General features: G+C 40.0%; 2 protein-coding genes across 2 annotated transcripts in view; one reads left to right on the top strand and one right to left on the bottom strand.

The window, feature by feature from the left end:
• Paf-AHalpha (Platelet-activating factor acetylhydrolase alpha) overlaps nt 1–12,055 on the bottom strand; it is a 35,860-nt gene extending 23,805 nt beyond the window's left edge. Inside the window, exons 1-3 of the mRNA XM_067135057.2 lie at nt 11,892–12,055; nt 11,522–11,728; nt 11,249–11,371 (exon numbers count right to left, since the gene is read on the bottom strand). Coding sequence (XP_066991158.1) covers nt 11,249–11,371; nt 11,522–11,728; nt 11,892–11,957 — 396 coding nt within the window. The 5' untranslated portion in view covers nt 11,958–12,055. The remainder of the gene's footprint in view (nt 1–11,248; nt 11,372–11,521; nt 11,729–11,891) is intronic.
• A 792-nt stretch (nt 12,056–12,847) lies between these two features.
• The window catches only part of LOC136866650 (homeobox protein PKNOX2), a 621,923-nt gene continuing 607,050 nt past the window's right edge, over nt 12,848–27,720 (top strand). The window contains exon 1 of the mRNA XM_067143772.2: nt 12,848–13,178. The gene's annotated coding sequence lies outside the window, so the exon portion shown is untranslated. The remainder of the gene's footprint in view (nt 13,179–27,720) is intronic.

Raw genomic sequence — 27,720 nt, forward strand, 5'->3', positions numbered from 1 at the left:
TTTGTAGTTCGAATCACTTATACAAAACATAGAATCATTTAATTCTACATGAACATTGGCCCACCCAGTATCCATACGTGAGCCAAATTCTATGTTTGTAGCCATCATATTAGTACCCAAAAGTAATGCACTGTGAGAAAACCTTACCCAAATTTCACCCTATTCAACATTTCTAACTCAATTTTACCCATAAACAGATGAGACAGGAGAAAATATCTTAAGACCAGCCATTTAGACCGCTAAAGAGGCGTCTTATGGTACAATCCGTTTGTCGGTATGATGTATTAACAGCAGTTAATCTGTATATGAACGTTTGCAATGTTATAAACATGCATATACTTCGTATGTCCATCTATATGTATACACTGAAGTGAATTTGTAGCAATGTAGAAAAGGTGTGTTTGCCATTATAATTAATATTTTACATCGATAGTGACTCTCAGCCGAAGGGCGTCTGCTATTGTAATCATTACTCTCCACATCAACTTTGACTGGCAGTAGGAATGGGATCCTTCTCCACCTCCTTTGTAACTAGCATTAGTAACGAAGGACTACCATTGTAATTAATAATTCCCTTCTCGATTTGACTGGCAGAAGTCAAGGGAGCATGGAATTTTGTTCAAAACTCCCCTAACCGATTGTGTTTGGGAGTAGGCAAGCGTGCCCGCCATTCTAAACAAATTTACCCATCTAAAATGTGACTGGCATTAGGCATAGCGGCCTTGCTATTATAATGGAAACTCACCAACTCGGTGCGACTGTCATTAAGAAAAGGGGCCTGTCATTAGCCTATAATGATAACAGCACAACTCAATACTGACTGGCAATAGGGAAGGTGCCTGCTATTATTATAAAAATTCCTCAACTGTAATCTGTCTGGAAACAAGAAAGGACACCTGCCATTGTAACGAAAACTCTCCAAATTGATTGTGACTGCGCAGTAGGTAACGGGGCCTCCCATTATAATGAAAACTTACCTACTTCATTGTGAATGGCAGTAGGCAAGTGAGCCTGCCATTATCATCACAACTTTGCAACTCGCACTTTACAATGGAAACAAAGTATGGGAACCTCCCCCTGCTGTTTCTGGAGAATGCTAAGAGACATGCAATTTAAGAAAATCTAATTCACTGCATGTACAGTAATTTACTTCGATATCTGTATACAATGTAGAATACCATAGCGAAGCACAAGTACATTTGCTAGTCTAAGATAAAATTCTAAAAGAATTTAACTGTATAAAGTCCACCTATTCAATACACGTTTGCCATTTGATAAATGGTAGGTCTAAAAAGCTACATAGGACATGTTTCGACCTAGCCTTGAGGTCATCATTCGGTCATTCATTACCTGGAGCTCTGATAGCCGTATCCTCTTGGAAACATACGCCACTGCACTACGATGAGGTTTACTTTGTTGTACGTGTGTTCATGAAACAAAATTGTTGATAATTGAGTTTCTTCATTTTTTACTCTATGTTTCGCTGTACTTTTGAAAATTAGCTAAATAATTAATATTATATTTTTCAATAGAAATAACCTAAATCGTTCATATTGAATTTTTCAGACAGTTCTCTGCACTCATAGTGGCTCCCGTACATTACAAATGCCACACTGAAGACATACAATCTCATTCTCTTCAGATGGTGTACTGTTGCGTTCCATTTTGTAAAAATATAAAGACAAAAATTAACGGTACAGGTATAAGTTACCATTAATTTCCTGTGGATCCAGAACTGAAAAGGAAATGGATAATTTCACCAGATAAATCTGAACCAAACACGAAGTCTTAACCCATCTGTAGTTTGTATAATAATAATAATAATAATAATAATAATAATAATAATAATAATAATAATTGTACCGGGCGGTACACCTCCACACCGTTTATTTAAAAGTTGCGCCAGTTGAAACTCCTCTTCTGGAGGAAGTCTGAACTTTATCTACGGTCTTAATTTCCAAATTTCTCAGAAGATGTCACTACCTGGAAATTTTTGAGTTTGTGAACTGTGTCATTTTCGACGTACTTTTGTCTTGCTTGTATTAAGAAGTGTGAACTTTCTCTTCTAGAGGACACTACGGAAGATCAACAATAGTGCACCCTAGTGCGGAGTCAAAGAACTATTTTGTTGGAGAAAATTTAATTTCAGGAGTTTGTTCTTTGTTAAATTTCTTTCTGTCATTGTTTAAGTTGGCAATATTTACCCCTTTCTTCCCCTTGTTTTGAATGTATCCAATCACGAATTTTTTCAATTAATTTCTGACCAATCTGGTGTATCTTTCCCCAACTTGAATCTGTTGCAGGGTCCTACCCAATAAAATCTTTGTGGGAGGGTGTTTTCTTTCCCCTAACGCCTAGAACTTTCTGCGAGAGTATTTAAACTGCTGATTTTAGGGTCTCCGGGCCACTTCTGTTCCATCTTTCAGTGTATTAAGTACATAGCAGGAGGCGGGAAGCGCCTCTTTCCTCGGCAGCGGTCAACAATAAGGTAATGGCCGATTAATAAATTTTTTCTTTGCCAGCTCAGCAGTTTAACTTTCGGGGCAGGTTCTAAGCGTTCCCCTATGTAACCTTTTCCTAAAATGTAACTTCTCTTTTCTTCTATTCTCTTGTAAAGCGACATACTGGGATAGAGAGTGTTAACCCTCTCGAGCTCCCACTCACATTGTTTGAGGTGAACTTATTTTTCGCAACCTATTCTTCAGTAATGTAAGTTAGTAGTTTCTTAAGTCACCTCTGTAGTATGGGATTAGCCCTTGCATCAGTGGCCTTAGAGCCAAAATAGGTCTTAAGGACAAAGTGTATTAGGAGTGCAAGTTCGCCTCCTCTCAAATTGTGATTTTAGAGGTCATGTATTAACTTTCTTGTCATTTAACAGACCTCAGTAGATTGGGTATTTTGCCCCTGTGTATATGTCCTTTGAGGACGGCTTAAAGGTGGAGTTCGGAGTGGCCTATGATAGGCTTGTATTTTAAGGGGAAGTTGCCCTTTTTGAAAATTGTGTTTCTGCCTCAAGGAGGCTTTTGGATGTAATTGGAAGCCGGTGTTTCTGGCATGTTTGGGGGTTTTCGGCCCCTTTGTTGTATGGTGTTCATTGTAAGGTTGGGCTCATGGCTCAAGAATTATGTTTCTGACCTTTTGAAGCCCCAAATGGGGTACCTATGTAAATGTATTTGTCAATCGTGTTTCGGCTACTAAGTACCTGTTCTATTTGTTGTTCCCTAATTTTGAAAAGAAAATATAACCTTGTTAAATTTTAAAATTAATTTCACTTTAGTAGCTTGAGACCCCTTCACCACCCAGCACCTTCTTTCATGCATAACTACCACCAAAACACGGTAACAATAATAATAATAATAATAATAATAATAATAATAATAATAATAATAATTTTGTGTGGCTATTTCTAGCCGGGTGCAGCCCTGGTAAGGCAGACCCTCCGATTAGGGTGGGCGGCATCTGCCATTATCTGTAGTTTGTAGCGAACATTTTTCGGAATACAATTGCAAACCAGCACCTTAAAATTCGAGTTTTAAAACCAGGTAGAGTGCCAAGTATTTTCTCAAACCATCCACACCATGAAGTGCCTACAACAGTAATACCAAGACAGGAATTATACAAAATATGCCGGTGAGAAATGGAAAACGAAGAGCAGTCCTGCCTAGGAACAACACAATTGAATCGGTTGGAGCTAAAGGGTAATAAGTCACAATATGTCTTTTTTATTTTTCTAAGCGAAACATATGACCAATGTGATGCACTTCGAACGGTGAAAGAAGGAATCAAGTCAGACTTCTCCCTCTTGCCTGAATCATATACCAGGAATTGTTATACGGTGGAAGAAAGAACTAACTCTTTGAGTTGATTCCTTATAGCGCCGTATCTTGAATCTAATGTTGGCACCACCGACATGCACGACCTTCATTTCTTTCTCTCCAACTCCTCGGCAATTTTGTGCTATAATATTGTCATTGTTTACATTGATAAAACATGGAAGATAGGTTTGTCATGTCGCCAAAACGGAAAAGGAACGACGCTTCCCATAAAAAGAATATAGGCCCTAATCAAACGTGCTATAGTGAAAGGTTTAAAATACACAAATCATAGTGGAAATGTTGCGAATGAAAAGACAATAGGAGGCGACTGCAGGTAAGTAGTTTGGTTAGTTTATCATGCCATGGTTTGTCACTAAGGCACATTTCCAGTAATGAATACAGTGCACTATTTCAGCATGGTTAGTATTTTTACGAATCTTGTTTCCAGATGTCGGAGTAAATGTTTCCAAATTATAGGTGATGATATGAAGAACAGTATTTTCACGACCTTTCACAATATACCAGACAAAAGCACACAAGATGTATACTTACAGGGTCTCGTCAAAGCGGTGCAAGTTAAACAGCGCAGACCTAGGGTAAAAGATGGCCTGCAAATTTTGTTATGGATGGGGCATTTAGGACAATGGTCTGTCGTCAAGCTTTCTGTAGCTTACATGCTATAGGGACAAAACGAGTGTTTAATTTGACACAAAGTCTGCTTAGGGGTGAACAACTGATAGACAAGAGGGGCAGAACACCAGCTGTGAACAAGATTCCCGCAAATCTGACTCAGAGCATTGATGAGCACATCAGATCATTCCCGGTGAAATCTTCGCATTATGCTGGGAAAGAAACGCAATACTTAGATGCCAGATTGGATGTTAAACAAATGCACGAAATGTACTGCACTACACACCCAGAAACTAAAGTCAAATATGATTTTTACAGGCAGTACTTCCATGATAATTTTAATTATCGTTTCGGAACACCGCAAATAGACACATGTTCTTTATGCAAAGTGCTTAATGCTAAAATAAAGAGTCCTCACTTAAATGACAATGTTAAATTAGCAGCCAAAGCAGAGTTGGAAGTAAATCTTCGCCAGAGTCGGAAATTTTACAATTCCCTACACAGCATGAAAACCTTATGTAATGTGAACAATGGGACATGTGCTTTGGCTTTCGATTTCATGCAGAATCTTCCACTCCCTAACATTCCTGTGCAAGATATATTCTATTTGCGGCAACTCGGGGTGAATATTTTTAATGTGCATGATATTAAGACGGACGAATCTGTAATTTACCTGTATCATGAAGGAGAAGGGAAAAAGGGTGCAAACGAAGTTTGTTCATTTCTGTCGCATTACTTTGAAAATTATGTGCCCAAACATATTATCCCTCTCATGCATGGTGTCCTCATACGAGGACATCCAAATTTTTAGGCATTATTTATTCCCTGGAGATTCCAAAGACGGAGGTAAAGTTATTAAAAGATTATTTTAGATTGGTAAGAGTGGAAAACATCAGTTTCTAAAAGAACCAGCAGGTGGCAGCATTTAATTAGCATAATTGAAAACACGATATTCATGGTTCGCCATTTTGTGAAAAGTCATCATAGTTTCCAATTGTTTTGAGCTCTTCCTATTTTGAAAATGCCCAAGGTAAGTGTGTAGTTCATTTTGTGCATTCTACTATAGCTTATTCTGGTTTGTAGTCTTTACACAATATTGGTATAATACGGGCGTCCACATATGAGGACATCATGCATCAAACTACCATGTTATTTCTGAGGTTAGCTTGTATTCTCAACTGCTTCATCCAATATTTAATTTCCAGGATTCTCCAAATGGTTTGTAATGTTATCAGATGAGCGAGTGATGTTTGTAGGACAAAATTATAGTAGTTGACAACATTCCCACAGATAGCAGCACTTAACTTACCCCTTGTGCTGAAACTGAAAGAACTTGATACCTGGTTTGTAGGGCCCTTCAGAGAAAATAGGCTGAAGGATACTACTAAAAAACTGAGAGATGTCAAGGACCTAAAGAAAGAGGGTCGAGGAAGCTCATCATTTACAACATCAACAGATGGCATCACAGTAATCTGGTGGGTTGATAATTCGGCAGTTCATATCATTTCTTCATATGCAGGCTTAGAACCAGTTGGTAAGGCCAGAAGATGGTGTAGAAAGGAGAAGAAATTCATTGAAATTGACAGACTGAAGGGTATAGAAATACATAACGGCTATATGGGCGGTGTTGATCTCATGGATTCCTTGGTGGCTATTTACAGGTATGTCACAGTTGTAAATGCTTGGTTACTATGGAAAATGGACTATAAGACCCCTATGGACCTGCTCGAGTTCAATAGTAGAGTGGCAACAGGACTTATCTTCAGTGGTAAGGCAGAAGAAGCACCAAGGAAGAGGGGACGGCCAAGCAAAAATGGCCCATCACCACCTCTCAAGAAACAGGCTACACATACTGTGCCTGCTGAAAAGAGGATGGATGGAGTAGGACACTATCCACAGAAAACAGAGGCTAGAAAGGCTAACAGATGCCGTGACAAAAACTGCGCAAGTAAAACCTGGTATATTTGTGGAAAATATAATGTACCACTATGTCCAGAGTGATTTCAGAGTTTCCATACCATTGCCTGAAATATGAACATGTGAAGTACATCAATTACATATAAATGCCCCAGTAGGACCAGTGATTTCGCTATACTCACACAATTGCCTCAGGTGTAAATAGTTCTTGTAAATACTAGTATAATAAACCAAAGTAGTATGTGTATGACGTGTTGACATTATTCCACTAAATGTATGATGTCCTCATATGAGGACATCAAATTCCCACCAAGTATGGTAACTTCGTTTTGTATTTTATGTTTGTATCATCTAATAGGGTCATTTTAACCAGGAAAATCACATCACACTATTTTTAATTTAATTTTCTTTAAATTCATGCATGAGGGGTTAAAAATGTCAACTTATTCTTTGATGGCTGTCCACGTCAGAACAAGAACCACACAGTTATCAGAATGTGCATGGCCTTGACAGCCAATGGGAGATTCCAATCCATTGTCCATAGATTTCCAGAGCGCGGGCATTCGTTTTTGCCGTGCGACAGGAATTTTGGAGTATTCAAAAAGAAGATTTAAAAAAGTGATCGTATTTACACTCCAATGGAATACGTAGAGAAAAACGCAAGAAAAACATTGAAGTTCATATGGTGAAAACAGAAGAAATACTTAACTTCGATAATTGGTGGCCGCTCTTCTTTAAGAAAACTGTACCGTCTGTGCAAACTAAAAATCTGCAGAGAAACCAGAAACAGCAATTCACACCAGCAAGCTTTAAACAGTTTACGTAAACAACGGCAAAAGTAGGAGTAGTTGAAGCAGCAATCTACATCAACTCTCCCGTTAAACATATATTCTTCTTAGGGAAACCAAAACTTTTTTCAGAGATAACTATGCCAAACATCAAAGCCTATGATGATAAAATTCCCATTAATGCAAACAAACTTGACGACATAAAAAAAGGTGAAATATGTTAGCCATGATGCTAGATTCTTCTATGATGAACCATTGGAATGGCCAAGACTGGTGTACTCGACAGAATTGCATAAATAATTGTTGAGTATGGCATCAAAGTAGTGACAGTGCATTATACAGTGTTTGTATTGTCATAAACATCATTCAAGACTAAATCTACATTACATAATGTTTCCGAATATTCATTTCAGCGGTCATTTTAATTTATACAGAGCTAAAAGGCATTAAGTCTGAAAATTCTTAATGTTTATTTCTGAACTGTATATAGCAATTTACTGTCAAAGTCGCAGTGAAGTGTCTTTTCATTATCTATAACAAAGAAATCTTCTGATACAAATATATAAAACAGTTTAAACAGTGGAATGTTTTTTGCTTCTCCTGAAAAGTTGTAAAAACTGACTTTTTACCCTTTAGCTCCGACCGATTCAATTATAGGTCTGCTTCTCGTTCACTAAATGATGCAATCCTACAAGGGAAATGATCTCCCTAACTTCAGTTCAGTTGCTGTACATAGAGAGGAAACTTTTATTTTGAATTTACTGAAATTAGAAAGGGAAAACAGTGCCCTAATTTGTAAGCTGTAGTGGTCCAATAACAAGTTCAGAGAAGTTTTAAGAAAGCATGTGAAATCAACTAAGAAGTTGAAGTATTTCAAAGAGAATTAGTGTCACAAAATTGCCAAGTTCTTGCTTTCGGAATACTGTAAAGAAAATTTTGAATTTATTTTTTATTGGACGAGAATGCACTGAACTGTTCTTCAGTGGACTGAGAAAAACGTCAGGAGCAAACGATATGCTATACTGCAAAACTGCAACTTTTAGTATGAGTAAAGTTATAAAAGCAGATATTTATTTCTCTGCCTTCTTCCACAAATGTTGAAATCACAGAGAAGACAGTACCAGTATGGACCCAACAAGTAACACAAGGTAGAGCCTGCGAGATTCCTGAAGCATCTTTACCGAATTCCACTTTACGTACATTTGATGACCTGCATGATATCCAGGGAATGTATTAAAATAAATATTAGGCCTATTTTTAACTTTATAAATTCCTTTTTGTTTAGCTCGAAAATCTAGTGGAAGTATTTCACTTGTTTCAGTTCCTACGCAGACTGCCATACAGTTATCTTCCCTGTCGTACGTAGGTGGTTTCGTGGTGAAGAAGATCGTGGTTGAGATATCCTGTGCTACTTGCAAAGGCAAACTGATTACTACAAACTGCCTTTCTGCCCTTGTTAGTCTCATTTTAAAGTGTGACAAGAACTCTGCATTCCAGTACCTATCTTCTAACTTTATAGTTCTTTTGTGTGTAAAACAGAAGTGCTGTCTCTAAGTTACAAGAACCGAGCTCGATAGCTGCAGTCGCTTAAGTACGGCCAGTATCCAGTCACCATACAACCTCGGATAACACCAAACTGACAAACAGCAATTGGAGGGACATACAACAAGATAAATTAAGCAACAACTTTTAAATATGTTTGTCGATTTACGTCCCTTTCAACCATGCCTTATTAAAAACATTATTTCAACTTGCTAACGTCAACAAGAGCATATTTATTCAACAGCATTCGCTGAGGTCAAATGACAACAAGCATTCAAATTTCTTGAAGACCAACATTCATCCTGTCACAAGTTCAATCATCAAATTGACGAGATATTTGAATCTTTATAGATCTTATCCACAAGGGATAAATAAGTTTTCTACCAGATCTCATTGCCAAGAAAATCTTCAAATTTAGCTCTTAAGATTGATTTTCACGTCTTTCTAAGATTTTAGACATGCTACTTGTTTTAAATATTTTAGAACTCATTCTTCCAAAATTTTAATGTATCTTTCCTATTAAGCACATGTAATTACGGCATGTATACAAAGATTTTGTATTTTATGATATTCTAATAGAGTAAGTTTTAAGTCTGTGAAAATAGTCTAATAGTTCTTAAGTCATACGAACATAACCATTCTTCGAGTTTCAGATTTGGCTGATGATGCTCTGTAAGGTAGCGAAACATGTCCCACATATAACTTTTTAACTAATGAAGATATTTTAAAGGTGACAACATTATAATGTATTGAATAGGTGAATCATAATAAAACTTTGTTTTTGTAAAAAAAAAAAAAAAAAATCAGTATCCAGTAATCGGGAGATAGTGGGTTCGAACCCCACTATCGGCAGCCTTGAAGATGGTTTTCCGTGGTTTCCTATTTTCACACCAGGCAAATGCCGGGTCTGTACCTTAATTAAGGCAACGGCCGCTTCCTTCCCATTCCTAGGCCTATCCCATCGTCCCCATAAGACATATATGTGTCGGTGCGACGTAAAGCAAATAGCAAAAAAAAAAAAAAAAAAAAAGTTACAAGACATAAGAGAAAGAAATTTGAGAACCTATTTACTAACTGTTCTGAAAGATAGTAACTTCCTCGTAATAGTAACTAAAAATGAAATGATCCTCAAGTACTTAATTCCAGGTAATTTGAGAAGTATACCTTCAGCAACAACGGAAGTGTTTGAAAAAACGAAATACTTAAATAGCAAACCCTTAAGCAGCAAAGTTCTCTCTCTGTGTGTGTGTGTGTGTGTGTGTGTGTGTGTGTGAAGTTGCTGCTTCAAGCCGAGACATGCAGCAGTCAGCTATAAGTGCTACATGGAGAAATCTGTAACTACTACCTATAACAAGCGAGCAAGCATATTGCCGAGGCTTAAAGGATATTGAAGCAGGCTATGGACGATGTATATTATCCCCATTAGTCAGTTTATAGTATATATGCCAACATTGGCAAAGCATGAGGGGTGTAGTAGGTGTGTTTAGCTTCATTAAAAACCAAATATGGTGCTGGTGTCGTGATAGGCTTTGGCCTACCAAGCAACCGCTGCTCAGCCCGTAGGCCCGCAGATTACGAGGTGATGTGTAGCCAGCACGACAAATCCTCTTGGCCGTTATTCATGGCCTTCTAGACTGAGGCTGCTATCTCATCATCGTATAAGCTTAGTTTCTCAACTGTTCTCTTGTAGGCTGAGTGGACCTCAAACCAGCTCTCAGATACAGGTAAAAATCCCTCACATGATGGCGAGTCGAACCCAAGGCCTCTGGGTAATAGCCAAGCTCACTATGCTTATACCTTGGGGGCAGCATTTATCACTATTCAATTGGAAATATCGCCTTTGGTGGAGATGGATATGGTAGCTTCCACAGAATGCTACCCACCAATAATAAGTTTTACCAAATCTCAGAAACTTATACCAGCTTTTTTTTTTTTTTTTTCGTTTTAGCACATGGCTTTTAGTGATGGTAGTATCCGAGGATACATTTTGCTCACCAGTTCTGTAATTACTTTTCCCAATACACCCTATGGGGGTTAGCTACATGTACCACAGTGTGGGAATGTTGTCTGTAGGCGTAACTGTAGAGGCTAGGAATGAGAAGGAAGCAGCCATGGCCTTAAAAAAGGTATCACCCTGGTAGGTATTTACCTGCAATTGAAATGGGGAAAACATGCAGGATGGCTGACAGAGGATTAAAACCCACCTGTCTCCCAAGGACAGAGCTATCAGCCATAACTGGCTGTATGAAACGCAATGAGCTAACCTGTTCGGTTTGAAAACAGCTATTAATTCTCTTCAAATTACATAGAAAATAGACATAAATAAACAAAACTCTGTAGGGCAGGAGTAAAACAAGAGGCATACCTACACTACAAATGAATCTCATTCCCAAATACGGTTGGTTTGTATGTTCTATAATGATGCATTAATTCCCCCTCGTAGGTTATTCATATACTAAGAAATCTCCACGCAAAAGAACCTTTGGTCACAGAATCCTAATTTTAATGTATGATTACAATATATCTTACCGTACAATACAAAATATAAATATTTACCGGTAACACAATGTAGGCTTGAGGCTGTTTTTCCCTTATGGCCCTTACAATTTCCATAATACCTTCTACAATTTGCTCTGCCGTAAAGCCATGGTTATTGGTTCCTACTAGGAGCACAACAACCTGAAATAAACATTAAAAATCACTTTCTATAATACAATATACACTGGACAAATACCTTTATGTGCTCACTTTTATCTACCATGTACTTCCAAAATATATATGCAAGCAGTCCTTTTAATACATCATACCACATATAATCAATGCCCTAACCTTCGGATCAACGTGCTCCAATTCTCCATTCATAACCCTCCATAAAACGTTCTGAGTTTGATCAGTGCCGACACCGAAGTTTAACGCGTGCAAAGGTACAAACCATCTATTCCAAATTTCGCTGTTTGCCAGCTGTTGTATGATAGAATCACCTATGAACACAACTTCAGGCTCCTTCTCTTTTGCTTCCAGTAGAAATCGTTTGTGCTGCAATAATCGCAAAAGAAGAACAGGGGATTAAATTGACTTAATTTAATAATTAATACGACAGACACACAGTTTTAAGAGAGATACTAATGTTGAAAACTAAATTAATAGTATTTTAAATGCCATTTACAACAGGGTGAGATGATCTTCATAATTTATTTACCATACTAAGCCACCGTCCATCACCTTGTACATCATCTACCGGGGTCGGTACAGCTGCAGGATTCATTTTATTTATTATATTGAGTTGATTACTACTCGATAATTTTAAATAAATTTAGATATTTTCCCACAACATTGACAATCAACACCGCAAAAATTTTTTGTTACCCCCTCACGTCACGTAAGGGTTCTTGATACGCAAAGCACATGTTCAGTTTCATTCGGCATCTAGTACAGAAAAGTGGTCACGACTCAAATTATTTAGTATGAAATGCGCCATTTTGTTGCGAGAAGAAGATTTGACTGAACATGGCGTCTGTCCGTCAGATTATGATCGTGCACCGAATTAAGCAGGCGGTGAGATAACTGAAGGAATGTGTAAACGGACCGGAACGTGGACCAAGGACTGTACGTCATAGTGGGCGTATCCAAATAGTAATAAGCTTTAAAGCGGAAATTCAGAATGTAACTCGATGGAATACTTTGCGGGGTTGATTGAAGGAGCATATTTCAATGTACTGAATAAATACATGTTCTTCTTCCCAGCCGAAATATTCAGAAGAACGTAACTTAACACGAAACTTGGAACAGCCCCACAGACAGTTATTGAAGAGGGGACGACCTTCAAAGAGGAGTCTTAGGGGGAGTTCGGACTTGAACCTCTCATTCGATCAAATGATACTACTTTTGTAGAAAAAAGAAATGATAAATAACCTCAGTAACTATTCATAACAACTTTGGAAGTATATTTATTTCATTGATTCATACATCTTCTTCCAGCATGCATTACATCATGCTCTTATTAAAACGTGTTTCACTTCCGAAACTCCCTTCAGATCTGCAGCTGCATAGCCGAGGAGATTGGGAGGAGACGACCGCCATTAATGACGAAGAGTGACACCTAGGTAAGCTGCCACTCAACTGTCGCTTGTGTTGTTTAGTGCGAAGGGCAATTTTTCAAAAATAACCCACCCACATTTTCAGTCTGGGTCGTTGCATGCTCAGTATTCGAGGCGCGATTATGTTAATTTGTTGATTGTGATGTGTGTTATATTTTATAAACTGAAATAAGAAAAGAACGTTATTTTTGATCCAGGAATTTAGCCTTGGGGGACGGGAACCTGCTATTTCCTAGTGTGAAAGGGGCTGGTCGTGTTTTATTTATTACGTGAAGACTGACAGACAAGTGTTTATTGTTGTGCCTGTTATTGTTGACGGGGGTCAATCAAGTGGAGGCGGGACATTCGGATGAATGGACGAGAATTCGAATGTGTAATTGAAGTTTAAGGTTAGTTGGAGCAAAAAAATATTTATTGTGAGTGATTTAATGTAGATTAGTTTAAAACCAGTCATCTGGTTCAAAGTATTGTGCGAGTTACTGAACTAATGTTTCTTAGTTTATTAAAATAAAAGGCGCTTATTGGAATGACTTTTAAATAGCATGGCTCGCAAGTAAATATAATGTGATTGAGCTATTCTTAAATTACCTTCCATTCTTCTTCTGAATTTTAAGCATGGAATGCTTTCCTCATTAACCTTGTATTTAAGTTTAAAATTTGTTAGGATTAATATTTTTCGTGTATTTTGTGCATGATAACGGCGTATTGTAGACTGGTGCCGGTGCAGTTTTGTTCGTATCTTGTTAAAGTTCGTTCGATTTAAGAAGTGACATTACTTTCATGGTTCGATATTCGTAATTTGTGCAAGTGTCTAAATCAGTGGCATTGGTTTTTGCAAAAATAATCTCTAGTTTAGAGGATTGCTATCTTGTTTCCATTTTGTTTGGGAATTAGGCCGTTTTACTCCTTTTAGTCTTGTGCAGGCCTCTGCCTTATGCACTAACATTATTTTCTCTCATTGTAATTTGCGGTAACTTTATTATTAGTTTTGTGGGTTGTTTTGCCAGTACATTATTTGTAAGATTTCACAAGATTCGCAAATTAAATTTTATTGATAGCAGGAGGGTTTAAATGACAAAGTTAGGGTTATGCATTTTGTTTTTACAACTAAGTACCGGTAGATCATTTTTGTGCAAATGTCATGCCATTTTCTATCCATACAAATATATTGCCGAAGAATGGGAAGCGCGAAATATGTATCTTACATTAAATATAATCCATAATTATACCGTCCTTTTATGACAAATCATTCCGATTTTCCGAGTGGATATCACAGATTGAAAAGTATAAGGCCTGATTATTCTTAATTTGTTGTTTTTATTTCCATAGTGCCCCATGTTGAAATGCATCATCGGGTAGTTTATTCATTCTCTTCAGTAAATTCACGGAATGTTTCTTGTGGAATTAACTCGTTGCGCCGTGAGCCACGTGAAACCTTTGGCGGGTAGTACTGCGATTACTATCGTACTCCGTGAGTAGTGCTCGGCCAGTGTCTTGAATTGTACACTTCGGCTCATCCAAATCTTCTTTAAAAACAGTTTGCCTCCTACTAATAACGATATAAGCGTCTTGGTCTGCCGAAATTTTCTTACATTTTCTAATTCGGCTAGTGTCCTTACGAATTGAAGTCACCTTTTTAAACTCTGGATCAGATCCTCAGACTAGTGTCATAGACCGGCATTGAAACCGACGGTAAGTAGGCCTTCTAACTAGATCAGGGGATGGGAGGTAGGTATTCCATGGCAATGATGGAACCGTAAATACAACGACTTTCCATCCAATCTTGTTCTTGTCTTTCTTCCTTGGCTCTGTTTCCTTTCCTAAGTTCCGAAACGTTAATGCCCTCTGTGCCGGTTACTCTCATAACCGTAACCATAAGTATAGACAAGAGTGTGATATGTAGTGCCAAAAGTTTTATTGATATGGTGTATTTCAGCATCTAAGTATTAGATCCTATTCTATTAATATGTTTATTTTTGACATGGCTTGTGTATGTCCAACCCTTGTTCCGTTTCTGTATGAGGTGGGGTTTGAAGTGAGATGAATCTTTGTAGCGAGTTTTTACGACCGGATGCCCTTCCTGACGTCATCCTCATCAGAGGAACCAATGAGGTGAAATGAATTACGTGATTTGTGATAGTATAGGAAAGGAGAGTGTGAAACCCGGTGCCGGTACATAGCCTGCTCCTGTCGAATAGCACCAACGGGTCTGCTTTACGTCCCCATCCCTTCGCTTCGAGGGTTTAGGGTTCGATTTCCGGCTAGGTCGAGAATTTGAATTGCATGTGGTTAATTCCTCTAGCTCGGGGACTGAGTGTTTGTGTTCGTCTCAGTACGCTTCGCTTAGGCTACCCACAACACAACCTGCCATTAACCACCACAAAATTTATCACACAAAATACTTCCCTCCTCATAGTGATGGCGTCAGGAAGGGCATCCGGCCATGAGACTGGACCAAATCCACATGAAGGGCTGACCCCAGGAAGTTGGTGAAAGACCAGAAAGAAAAACATAAAAGACTAGAATGAAGGCACAGGTTGAGATTATGGTTGGGAAGGAAAATTGATTTTGTCTAGCTTTCCAGATAACTCATTGATTTGTTCGAACTATATCCAAACGTATTCGTAAATCGGACTACCGGTCCTGTGTGAAGATTGTCCAGGAAAAGAAAGGAATTTCCTTTATTATTTCTGCTTCTACCTATCTTTTGAATAATATTCTGTATTCAACGTCCTTTCGATCTCATATAATGTCAAAATGAAATGAAGTTATTTAGAAGTAATTTAATTATTATTTCCATTTTAGTGGCCTGGGACTTCGAGATCGACAACTTCGCATGCTGTACTACGTGTGTGAATTTGTTTGATAACCTTTGTCTTTTAATAACCTTCATTGGGTTTAGTATGTGGGAATGTGGAAGTTGTGACCTCCAGCAAGGTATCCTAGCATTTGGCTTCAACATGGGAAATTTCATTATTCCAAGCATTTTCGAAGGTGGGATTTGATCCTAATCATCTCAAGACCATGGGCCTCATCACACTGGTTACCACATTTAATGAGTCATCCTCACCGGGAGATGTTTTGAGACTGAACATGTCTTATTCTATTCAGTTTAATTTTTTCTACATTTATAGTATCGAAATATGTTTGCAAATACTGCTGATACTGTATTCATTCTAGTGTGCGTGCATGTAATTTATTTCAGATTCCATATTTAAATAAGTTAGAAAAGTTAGTATAACTCATAACCTCACAACGTCGGCGTAAGTCGCCGTGGCCACAGATAGTACCAATTTTGGTCTGTCTTCCTTTAATCTCTTAAACAGGTGGCAGTTTCTGTGGTTTCTTACAATTTTCCATAGAATAGACTGATGAGTCTGTGCAATAATTCTGTAATACTGTACGGAATTACATCGCCGGGTATCACTGTCGTTATACGGAGCTCTCTTACGGCTCGACTTTCTACGATGCGTCACTGGACTTCCTACACTTTATTTCCCGTATTTATTCTTAAGACTCCGATTATTTATTCTAGGGATTCCGGCTATACAAGGTGCTTCACTATTATATGTATAAACTTCATAGGTAAGTATAGGACACTGAAGCAAGGAGCGTTTACAGGACCGTAAACCAACAGTTTCCGAGATATGATCGAATTACATTTGAAACTGTTACACTGTTGTTCATGCTCCATGTTCCAGGTACCAGGCTCCACGTTGGATGTGGAACAGCATCTTGCATTTGTAATGGCATTTGAAGCAGTTGTCATGGTAACTCACATACTGGCACGTCTATTCATGAAATTGATATCGGCCATCTCTTCATTAGAAAAAGTATGAGGTGCCATGGCAATTGCTTCAAATGCCGCTGCATATGCGAGACACTGTTCACATCCAGTGTCGATCCTGGGACCTCCAACATAAAGCATGAACAATGTCATAACGGTTGCAGATGTGATTACGCCATACCTTGTAAACATTTGGTTTTTGGATCTACTGTGTGCAGAACAACTTTACTTCGTAAATTAAGGGAATGTTAGATGATACATTTACATTTATTGTGAAATAGGAACCATAGATCTGCGGTGATTAGTTTCGGCTATCTACCTCCCAGACGTTCGAGCGTTAACAAGCCACACTTTTTGCTGAGGCGCTGTCCGCGTGACCTTCCTTCGGTCTTCTTTGTGTCCTTCCATCTGTCCGTCGCCACCCCTGCACATCGTGTCCGAAAAGAGCCGATAATTTTCCAAAGTATATGCGAATCATTGTTGCGTCGATGTGAATTGTGCCGCCAAGTTGGATGGAAACATTTCGAACACCTGCTCTCACGTACTGTACGTTTGTCCATTTTCATTGTGTGCAGCTAAAATGTACACCAAAAGTAAACGGGGTGTCACATTTTATGCTCAAACGCCTGGGAGGTTGGCAGCCGAACCGAGATCTTTAAACGCGCGTAGCGCCGAATCTAATCACCGCAGACCTCTGGTTCCTATGTTCACAATAGGAACATACACACTAGGATACTACAATATCGCTCCTTTAATTTACAAGTTTTTCTGCACCATGTATATTTATTAGGATTTTTCTCTTTGTTTTAGTGTCCTTTACTACGTTCTGTACTTCTTGTAGCCATGCTAGCGAGTTCATACCATCTCCCATGGGCAGAGAAGGGCTGTCTTTCAATTCGGAAGGCATAGTGTTGGAGAGTGGTCAGGCTTGCGATGTGTCACCATAAGGCAATGTTTTCCGCTTTGACAGTACTGCACAGTCACCATAGCATGAGTACAGAGCGGCATGGTTGTCAACAGCTGTTTAACTTACCGCGTGACTAAAGATGAACAGCTAACAGTACTCACCCCTACAGGTTGTCCTATCATTTTGGAACGCGATGTATATCTCATTTCCTCTACGGTTTAAGAATCTTCGTCATAATATCTTAATTTCCAATTTCTCGCGCGTTCATTCTTGGGGCCATCCAATTTCGAAGTTGGGAAAGTACTTATGCTTGGCAAATATTACCTCTGGATTATAGTACTGCGATGTTTGTACGTATCCTGTTTGGTTTATACCGTAGACGAACATCAGGACATCATATAGAAGAAAGGTGGAAACTTGAACACTTAACTTAATCGAGCCCGCAGCCTCCGGTACTTCCCAATCGTGCTGGCTGACTCGCCAGTCCTGGACCCTGTATCTTGGACTTTTTACTCGTCGGTATCTTTCTTGTAAGAAAGAGTTCCCTGTTTATTTTTAGTGTTCCAGTTGACACTGGTTGCAGATTATATTCCAGTCTGTAAATTTGAGCCGTATGTAAACTCTAATTACCGTGAAGAATTTTAATTTGGAGGTGGAAACACTTCGTCGGCGATGTTGCCCGTCGATACGCAAACGGGTCTACACAAGTGGCTCTATGTCCCTTTGATACGCCTTTCTCGTCTCTCTGTGCTCTTTTAGTGGCCAATATCCGCCCGTTTTAAACAGGAGGGTCGATGATTCGATTAGAATACGATACACTGAAGTATATGACACTGATCTGCACACAAAGTTAAGTAATAATAATAATAATAATAATGCTACATCCTACTCGAAGACGCCGAGGTGCCGGAATTTAGTCTCGCAGGGGCTCTTTTACGTGCCAGTAAATCTACCGACACGCGGTTCACGTATTTGAGCACCTTCAGAAACCATCGTACTGAGCCAGGATCGAACCTGCCACGTTGGGACCAGAAAGCCAGCGCCTCAACAGTCTGAGCCATTCAACCTGGCACAGTATTAAGTCATTTGGGAGAAGACTTTCGTTAGGAACTTCTAAAGAACATATTGAAGATCATTGGACACAATTCGTATACTGATGTCCGGCTCCATGGCTAAATGGTTAGCGTGCTGGCCTTTGTTCCCAGGGGTCCTGGGTTCGATTCCCGGCAGGGTCGGGAATTTTAACCATAATTGGTTAATTCCGCTGACACTGGGGCTGGGTGTATGTGTCGTCTTCATCATCATTTCATCCTCATCATGACGCGTAGGTCGCCTACGGGCGTCAAATCAAAAACCTGCACCTGACGAGCCGAACTTGTCCTCGGACACTCCCGGCACTAAAAGCCATCCGCCATTTCATTTCATATACCGGTATATCTGTTTCTCAAACGGAAAGTGCTGTAATGCTGAAAGTTCGACCGTATTAAGAAGTGCAAGGGTATTACTTTCAACAATCAACTAAAATATAGTCAAATATCCACAGTCTAAGATTATAAAAATCACGGGATTTCCCTATGGATAGATCGCAGCTTAACTTAGCTACAGTATGCAGCAAAACAAACGGTATGCCGGGCTGAGTGGCTCCGACGGTTGAGGCGCTGGCCTTCTGACCCCAACTTGGCAAGTTCGATTCTGGCTCAGTCCGGTAATATTTGAAGGTGCTCAAATACTTCAGCCTCGTGTCGGTAGATTTACTGGCACGGAAAAGAACTCCTGCGGGACGTAAATTCCGGCACCTTGGCGTCTCCGAAAACCGTAAACAAGTAGTTAGTGGGACGTAAAGCAAATAACATTACTCTAACAAACAGTACGGAAATTACAAAACGTGCTCTGAACATCGATATACGTCATTATAACATGCAAGGTGATGGCAACACGTATCTAGCTGCGTCGGTACAGCACGTATTCAAAATGTGCACCCTCGCGTCTCGCGCATTGTTCATAATGGTCCTGTAGATTGTCGAACATGTTCGTGAACTCAGGTTGCCACCAGGACACAAAAAGTGACTGTATCTTCTCTCGTAATTCGGGTATTTGGCCAGAAAACGGATCCTTTCATGCCCCATGTGTAGGCATCTTGGGGTGTGAGATCCGGGAAGACTACGAGAATTCCGTCACACGAAAAATGAAACGATCTCCGAAGTGATGTTGCTGAAGGTAGCGGTAGCTTCAGTGGCAGGTTTCTGGAGACATTCAGTTACTGTTTGATGTTCAGAGTATATTTGTAATTTTACTACTGTTTGTTTTGCTGCGTACTGTAGTTCGAGGTAGGAGTTAGCCAGCCTCTTTTTTTTTTCAAGTTGCTTTACTTCGCACGGACACAGATAGGTCTTTTGGCGACGATGAGTTAGCCTCTCGAACGAAAGTTTTTATAATAGGAAAGTTTCGCTCCCCTCGAGAAATTATTGTAATCATGAGCGTCGCATGAGAGATGAAGTATTCTTTGCTTGATATGTGCCGGCTAAGTGTAGACATCCTCAGTGTATAAGCTTTATACAAGTGAAGATCCATCTCAGAGTGCAAAAAATACAATATTTTCATTATCATTCAACTTGCAAGTTTTTGAGAGCACTCTTTACAAGTGTAGCATTATATACCGCTTATCAACGTTTCTTGGAAGGAATAGTAATAAGTCTCTTTCTGTATTATCGATGTTCCTTGTAGTCGATTAACAGCATTCTTCCACGATTTTTATTTTTTTAACATTTGTTGAATATTTGTCGCTTGTTAAACGATTCTGTATTTAGACCCAATGATGTGCAGATATCAATGCGCTTAATAATGTAACAGATTAGAAGTAGAAACTGGCCTCTTATTCCGAAATAATTTTCTGGATCTGTAACTGAATGATGAGCATCGTGGCCTTCGGTTCATAGGGCCCCGGGTTCGATTCCCGACTGGGTCGGTGATTTTTAGCTGCATCTGGAACTGGGTGTTTGTCGCAGTATGTAAACAACACACCACACTACTAACCACCACAGAAACACGCATTAGTGAATGTATTCCTCCGCACAGAGTTAGTGACGGAAAGGGCATCCGGCATCCGGGGAAATCCATATGTGCAACATAATTCATACCCGCGTCAGCGCCAGGGCATGAAAAAAAAAAACAGTAGTAGAAGAAACGTATCTACCACGTTTGTGTCTGGATGCATTTTAATCCGGCACGAATAACCGGTAGATATAGGTTACTGTTGCAGAAATTTTAATATACCACTAATTTTATAGAATACCGAGCTCAGTAGCTGCAGTCGTTTAAGTGCGACTAGTATCCAGTATTCGGGAGATAGCGGGCTTGGAACCCCACTGTCGGCAGCCCTGAAAATAGTTTTCCGTGGTTTCTCATATTCACACCAGACAAATGTACCTTAAATAAGGAGACGGTCGTTTCTTTCCCACTCCTAGACCTTTCCTGTCCTATCGTCGCCATATGACCTACCGTATCTGTGTCGGTGCGACGGAAAGTAAAATTGTAAAAGAAAAAAATACCGTAATAATAATGTTACAAATAAAATTCCTAGAAGAGAACCATAATTTTATTTCGTCTATTGCGAATAGTAAACTCTTCAGGCTTTTTCGATCCTGAAAATAACTACGTTCCGCCCCACTGTGGTGCCGAGCTCGTTATTGGGTTGCCACAGGGTTCCAAGACGCCGGCGGTTAGTGCGTTGTTGAGTTACCACTGCAAGCCTCCCTTATAGGGTAATGCATTGACGGTGCCGTAGGGGAGAAGTGAACTGATGGTTCGTGGTGTGGGTTACTGTAGTTACGTCGTAGTTCGAACGGAAGCAGTTTTAATTTATGGCGATAGGCCTTACACGATTTCCTTATAGATGACAGCAGTCCTAACGTATGAACTGATTTATTTTTATAGTGGTTTAATGCCGCACTAACACATCGAATGTTTGCGGTGACACAAGGATGGAAAAGGATTAGCAATGGAAAGGTGGCCTTAATTAAGGCGCAGCCTCAGCCTTTGCCTGGTGTGAAAATGGAAAACCACGGAAAACCATCTTCAGAGCTACCGACAGTGGGCTTCGAACCCAGTATCTCCCGAATGCAAGCTCACAGCTGCGCGCCACTAACCACGGCCATCTCGCTCGGTAGTCGGGATACCATTTGTAGCTATGGAATTGAAGTGGGCATCTCGGACATACTGAGGCGGTAAGACTATACAATCTACCGATGCTCCCTTGGCCGTTAAGAGGAGAGATTCTCACTAGGACTATGTGTAAGTAGGGTAGCATGATCTTTCACAGAATTTACTGAGCTCAGGATATTTTAAGCAAGCCTCGGAGCTATGGGAGTAACGAAGTCCCACTTCCGAAATGGAATTCGATGGGGAGCTGTCAACATAATGGGGCTTATGGAAGAAAGAAGGAAAGTTTTTTTTTGCTAGTTGCTTTACGTCGCACCGACACAGAGAGGTCTTATGGCGACTATGGGATAGGAAAGGACTAGGAGTGGGAAGCAAGCGGCCGTGACCTTAATTAAGGTACAGCACCAGCATTTTCCTGGTGTGAAAATGGGAAACCACAATTGAAAAAAAATGCGTTGAATTCTTCGTAAGAGTGTACTTATATCTCATACTAAAGATGTTATAAACATTAAAATTGGTATTTGGAATCTCTTTTTAAAATAAAGAAACACGTATTCTTTAGGATGAGAATTGTCTCAGTGTATTCACCATGTGAGGGTGTAGATTAGGATGAAGTTGACAAGTTCTATAAAGCACTGGTTGACATCGTAGTCTGGGTCAAGAGCAACGCAACGATAGGATAATGTTATTGCGCGATTTCAATGCGAGAGTTGTCCGGCTCCATGGCTAAATGGTTAGCGTGCTGGCCTTTGGCCACAGGGGTCCCGGGTTCGATTCCCGGCAGGTCGGGAATTTTAACCTTAATTGGTTAATTTCGCTGGCACGGGGGCTGGGTATGTGTGTCGTCTTCATCATCATTCCATCCTCATCACGACGTGAAGGTCGCCTACGGGAGTCAAATCAAAAGTCCTGCATCTGGCGAGCCGAACTTGTCCTCAGACACTCCCGGCACTATAAAAAAAAAAAAAAAAAAGCCATACGCCATTTCATTTCCTTTCAGTGTGAGAGTTGGAAATATAACTGAAGGGTGTGAGGAAGTGATGGTAAATGTGCAGAAGATACGGGAGATAATAGGAATGGGAGCGTTTAGTGTACTTCTGTACTAGTATCATATCACAACCGACTTTGAATTCAGGAAATCTGTTAGGAATGTGCGGGTATTCCAGGGGTCTTTCGATGATACATACTACTATCTGATCTGCAATGAACTAACGAATTGGTATCTTTAGGCCTAGAATAGAGAACGCGAAATCTGTTTCCAGAAGAATAAGGGTAGAGAATCTCCAGGACGAGGAAACCGGTATACAGTAGTTCCAGACAGTAGACAGCAAGGAGGTTCAGGATATACCATAGAAAGAGAAGGGGTGTTATACAGAGATGATCAGTAGAAACAGCAAGGGAATGCCTAGGCAAGATGGAGAAAAAGCGAACATCCTGGTGGATGAAGTGATGGCAGGTTGTGAACGTAAAAAGAAGGCGTAACTTACCAGTATCAGAAATGGCTCCAAACAAAGACTGATGAAGGTAGAGAAGTGTACGTAGATGAATGAAACAGGGCGAAACAAATAATTGCTGCATACTCGCAGGAGCCAGTGTGAGTAAGAGGATGCCATCTGCAAAATGAGACCTGGGAATCGAAGAAGAAGAAGAAGAAGAAGAAGAAGAAGAAGTGATAGGAAGATTTCGGTAATAACCTGGTAGCAGGAAGGATAGGATTGCCGTAATGGGCGTTTTCACTGCGAGAGCTGGAAATAGAACTTTGGATTGAGCTTTCTGGACATTAATAAAGTATCTTAGAAAGGAAGGATTAAAATAATGAATAGCATTTTGGGGGAAAATCAGGTGAGCTCATAGTAGATCCCACGGGATCATTGGATAGGTGGAAGGAACATTTTTAAAATCTTCTCAACGTAAAAGGAAATTTTTCTGGTGACATCGCGAAATACCGAGCTCGTGGGGAGAACAGTGATGGTGACATTACGCGTGAGGAAGTGGAAAGGATGGTAAATAAACTCAATTATTGTAAAGCAGCAGGTATAGAGCAAATTAGACCCGAAATGGTAAAATACGGTGGGAAAGCAAGAGTGAAATGGCTTCACAGTGTATTAAGATGAGCATGGAAATTTAGTAAGTTACCTTGTTGTTGGATGAAATCAGCATTGCAGTAATTGAAACTATAAGCAAGAGAACATGAAGAATTTCATTGATCAGTGTACCAGGCAAGGTATTCACTGGCATTTTGGAAGGGAGAGTGCGATCAGTGATAAGTTGGATGAAAACCGGTGAATTTTTACACCACAGGGGGGCTGTCAGAATCTGGTGTGAAATTTTCGTTAAGTAGGCCTAGCTGAAAAATGCAACAAGAAGAATAGACAGTTATGTATAGTAGTTCTACAGAAGGAATATGACAGAGTACCAAGGGAAAAAATGCTAGCCGAACTGGGGGATTATGGGATTAAGGGTAGATTATTAAAAACAAAAGTATTTATGTTGACAATTATTGGGCTACAGTGAGAATTGATGGTAGAGTGGGTTTTTGGTTCAAAGGTTAGACAAGGCTGTGCTCTTTTACCTTTGTTGTTCATAATTTAAATGGATCATCTATTGATTGAAAGGTATAAAGTAGCTCAGTCCGGTGGTATTTGAAGGTGCTCAAATATATCAGCCTCGTGTCGGTACGCAGAGGAACTCCTGTGGACCGGGCGAGTTGGCTGTGCGGTTAGGGCCGCGCAGTTGTGAGCTTGCATCCTGGAGATAGTGGGTTCGAACCCTACAGTCGGCACCCCTGAAGATGGTTTTCCATGGTTCCCCATTTTCACACCAGGCAAATGCTGGGGCTGTACCTTAATTCAGGCACGGCCGCTTCCTTGCAACTCATAGGCCTTTCCTATCCTATCGTCGACATAAAACCTATCTGTGTCAGTGCGACGTAAAACAAATTGTAAAAAGAAGTCCTGCGGAACTAAATTCCGGGACCTCGGCGTCTCCGAAAACCGTAAAAGTAGTTAGTGGGACTTGAACATATTATTATTATTATTATTATTATTATTATTATTATTATTATTATTATTATTATTATAAAATGGCAAGGAGGCGGGGGATTCGGTCGGGTGAAAATGTAGTAAGCAGCCTCTCCTATGCCGATTATTTGGTCTTAATGTCAGACTGCTGAAAGCCTGCAGTCTGTTATCTTGGAACTTGAAATAGGTGCAGTGGTATGAAAATTAGCACTTTCGAGACTAAAGTGATGTCAGTGGGGAAGAATCCTAAGAGAACTGAATGTCAAGTTGGGAATGCAAAACTGGAACAAGTATATCATTTCAAGTATTTAGGATGGATATCCTCCCAGTATGGTAGTATAATAAGTGAGATGGCGTTGAGGTCCAACTAGGTTAATGCAGTGAACTCGCAGTTGCGGTCAACAGTATTCTGTAAGAAGGAAGACAGCTCCTGGACGAAACCTGTCTATTTTGAGACCAACTTTAGTGAACGGGTGTGAAAGCTGGGTGGACTCAGGATATCTTTTTTATTTTTATTATTATTTGCTTTACGTCGCACCGACACAGATTGATCTTATGGCGACGATGGGATAGGAAAGGCCTAGGAGTGGGAAGAAAGCGGCCGTGGCGTGAATTAAAGTACATCCCTAGCAATTGGCTGGTGTGAAAATGGGAAACCACGGAAAACCATCTTCAGGGCAGCCGACAGTGGGGTTCGAACCCACTATCACTCAGGTGCAAGGTCACAGCTGCGCGCCCCTAACTGCAGGGCCAACTCACCCGGTCTCAAGATATCTTATTCGTAAGTTAGAAGTAACAGACATGAACGTAGCGAGAATTATCGCTGATACAAACAGGTGGGAGCAATGACAGGAGGGTATTTGGAATGAGATGAAGGCTGTTAGGATTGAACTCGGTGGACGAAGCGGTACGCATAAACCGATGGTGAGGTCATGTGAGGTGAATGGAGGAGGATAGGTTACGTATGAGAGTAATGACCTATGTCATGGATGGTAAGAGAAGGAATAAGAGACCAAGACGACGATGGTAAATTCAGTTCCTAATGATTTAAAGATGAGAGATTTGGAACTAAACGAGGCCACAGAGCTGTTTACACATAGAGGATTGTGAAGGCGTTGGTAAATTCACAGAGGTTTGTAGACTGAACGTTGAAAGGCTTGATAATCTATAATGAAGAGGTATTTATGTATGTATGCGTATATTATTATTATTATTATTATTATTATTATTATTATTATTATTATTATTATTATTATTTATTTGTCATTTCTGCACAGGCCTTCAAAGCCCATGAAGAATTGTAAGATAAAGACCTAATAGTCTGTGTCTTCCAGATAAACCTACAGACCACTGACATGCATCCTGAATCAGACTTCACTTACAATAGGGTAACCATAGTTTCCGTTCTTCCACCCGCAACAGCATGTGGCTACTTTTGCAAGTCCTGACTTCGCCCTTGGTGCTTAACTGTGAATACCGCACGGACAAGTTGGTCTAAATGGCCGCTAAAACTTGAAAATAATTGTTAAAGATTAAACATAATTAATTTAAAATATGGTTAATATTCGATTGACTGCTCTTAAAGTTTCTTGAAATATCAAAGCTCTCGCTGAAGTGCCTCTAATCTTCTGGAATTGTAATGCTAATTATACTTTCAAAGGAAGCTTGAGAGTGTGAGATCTCATCTATGCTAATTCGTTGAGTGATGATAAATGAGGGCACTTGCGGTAGCCATATTGTTTGTTTAGTGCACACATCTTCCACTTTGAACGGTAAACAAAGGAAAGGAAAATGAAAGTACTTGGCATTTATGGTGTGAAAACATAAATAAGCATTCCCACGTTAAAAGGCGGTGGTACTTGAGCGATAATTGCGTGTTATACGAGAGCTTTAAAACAGCGAGTCGTAAACCTCATCATTATCGTTGGCGGAGACATGAATCAACAGTCGCTGCCCTCTACAGACTTGAAAGCGTCTCTTGTCTCAGATATCTGCGTGGGTGCTGGGTGTTTCCTCTTCTAGTAACAGGGGCACTTTCAGACATTCCCTATCTGTCTTCGTATCTTCATTGCTGTATTCTCCGTGCACTAGTTTTATGTTTTATATTTAGTTTTATGTCGCATACCGTTCATTGGATTGTAAGTGAAGTAAACGGGTACTTCCGGAGACCGGTGGTTCTCAGGACCCTGGACTAGTGACCATAGTGTTCGGAGCTTGTACTTAATGAAAAGATGCTGTCGTCTTTCCTGTCATAAAGGACATGTAAGCTCGGTTATATCACTATTGGTCCCCAATCCTACTAGGGTTCGAACCCTAGTATATTCATTCATTTCATTTCATGTGAGATTTCCAGAATGGAAATAGTGGTTCGGATTCATGTAGGGTTGGTGGCAGGAAGGGCATCCAGCCGTAAAACAGGGCCAAATCCACATGTGCGACGCAGTTCGCACCCGCGACCTCACATGTGTGAAAAGCGGTAGGAAAAGAACAACAAGAAGAAGATTCAACAAAAAAGTTCGTCCTTTGGCTTATCATTACAAGATTAAGCCATAAAACCAAGCTTGCTTGTTTCTTGTGTGACCTTGTTCGTTCAGAAATGGTGAAATACAATGCGCTTTATATTCCATCAAGAGCGAGTTGGCTGCGCGATTCCGACCTTGTAACTCTTAGCTTTCATTTGGGAGGCGATGGGTTCGAACCTCACCATTGACAGCCCTGAAGATGGTTTTCCGTGGTTTCCGATTTTCACATCAGGCTGTATACGGTCGCTTCCTTTCCACTCTTAAACCTCCTCTGTCCTATCGTTGCTAAAAGACCTGTGCTACGTTAAACAACTAGCGAGAGAAGTGAGTGTCATTCACGATACTGTATAGGCTTTTGGGCTTATGCCGTGTCAAGAAAATAAGGTGAAATTCTTCACGTTTCGCAGAGAAATCTCGACTGTCCACGAGAAAGGCTTCTTATTTTTTTGACACGGCATAAGCCCGAAACCCTATACAGTATCATGTCTGTAAGTACGGGCCGTGAAAGCATCAATGGCAACAAGTGAGTGTTATGTT

The sequence above is a fragment of the Anabrus simplex genome, chromosome 1 (genome assembly GCF_040414725.1).
Source record: "Anabrus simplex isolate iqAnaSimp1 chromosome 1, ASM4041472v1, whole genome shotgun sequence".
Classification (NCBI taxonomy): Eukaryota; Metazoa; Arthropoda; class Insecta; order Orthoptera; family Tettigoniidae; genus Anabrus; species Anabrus simplex.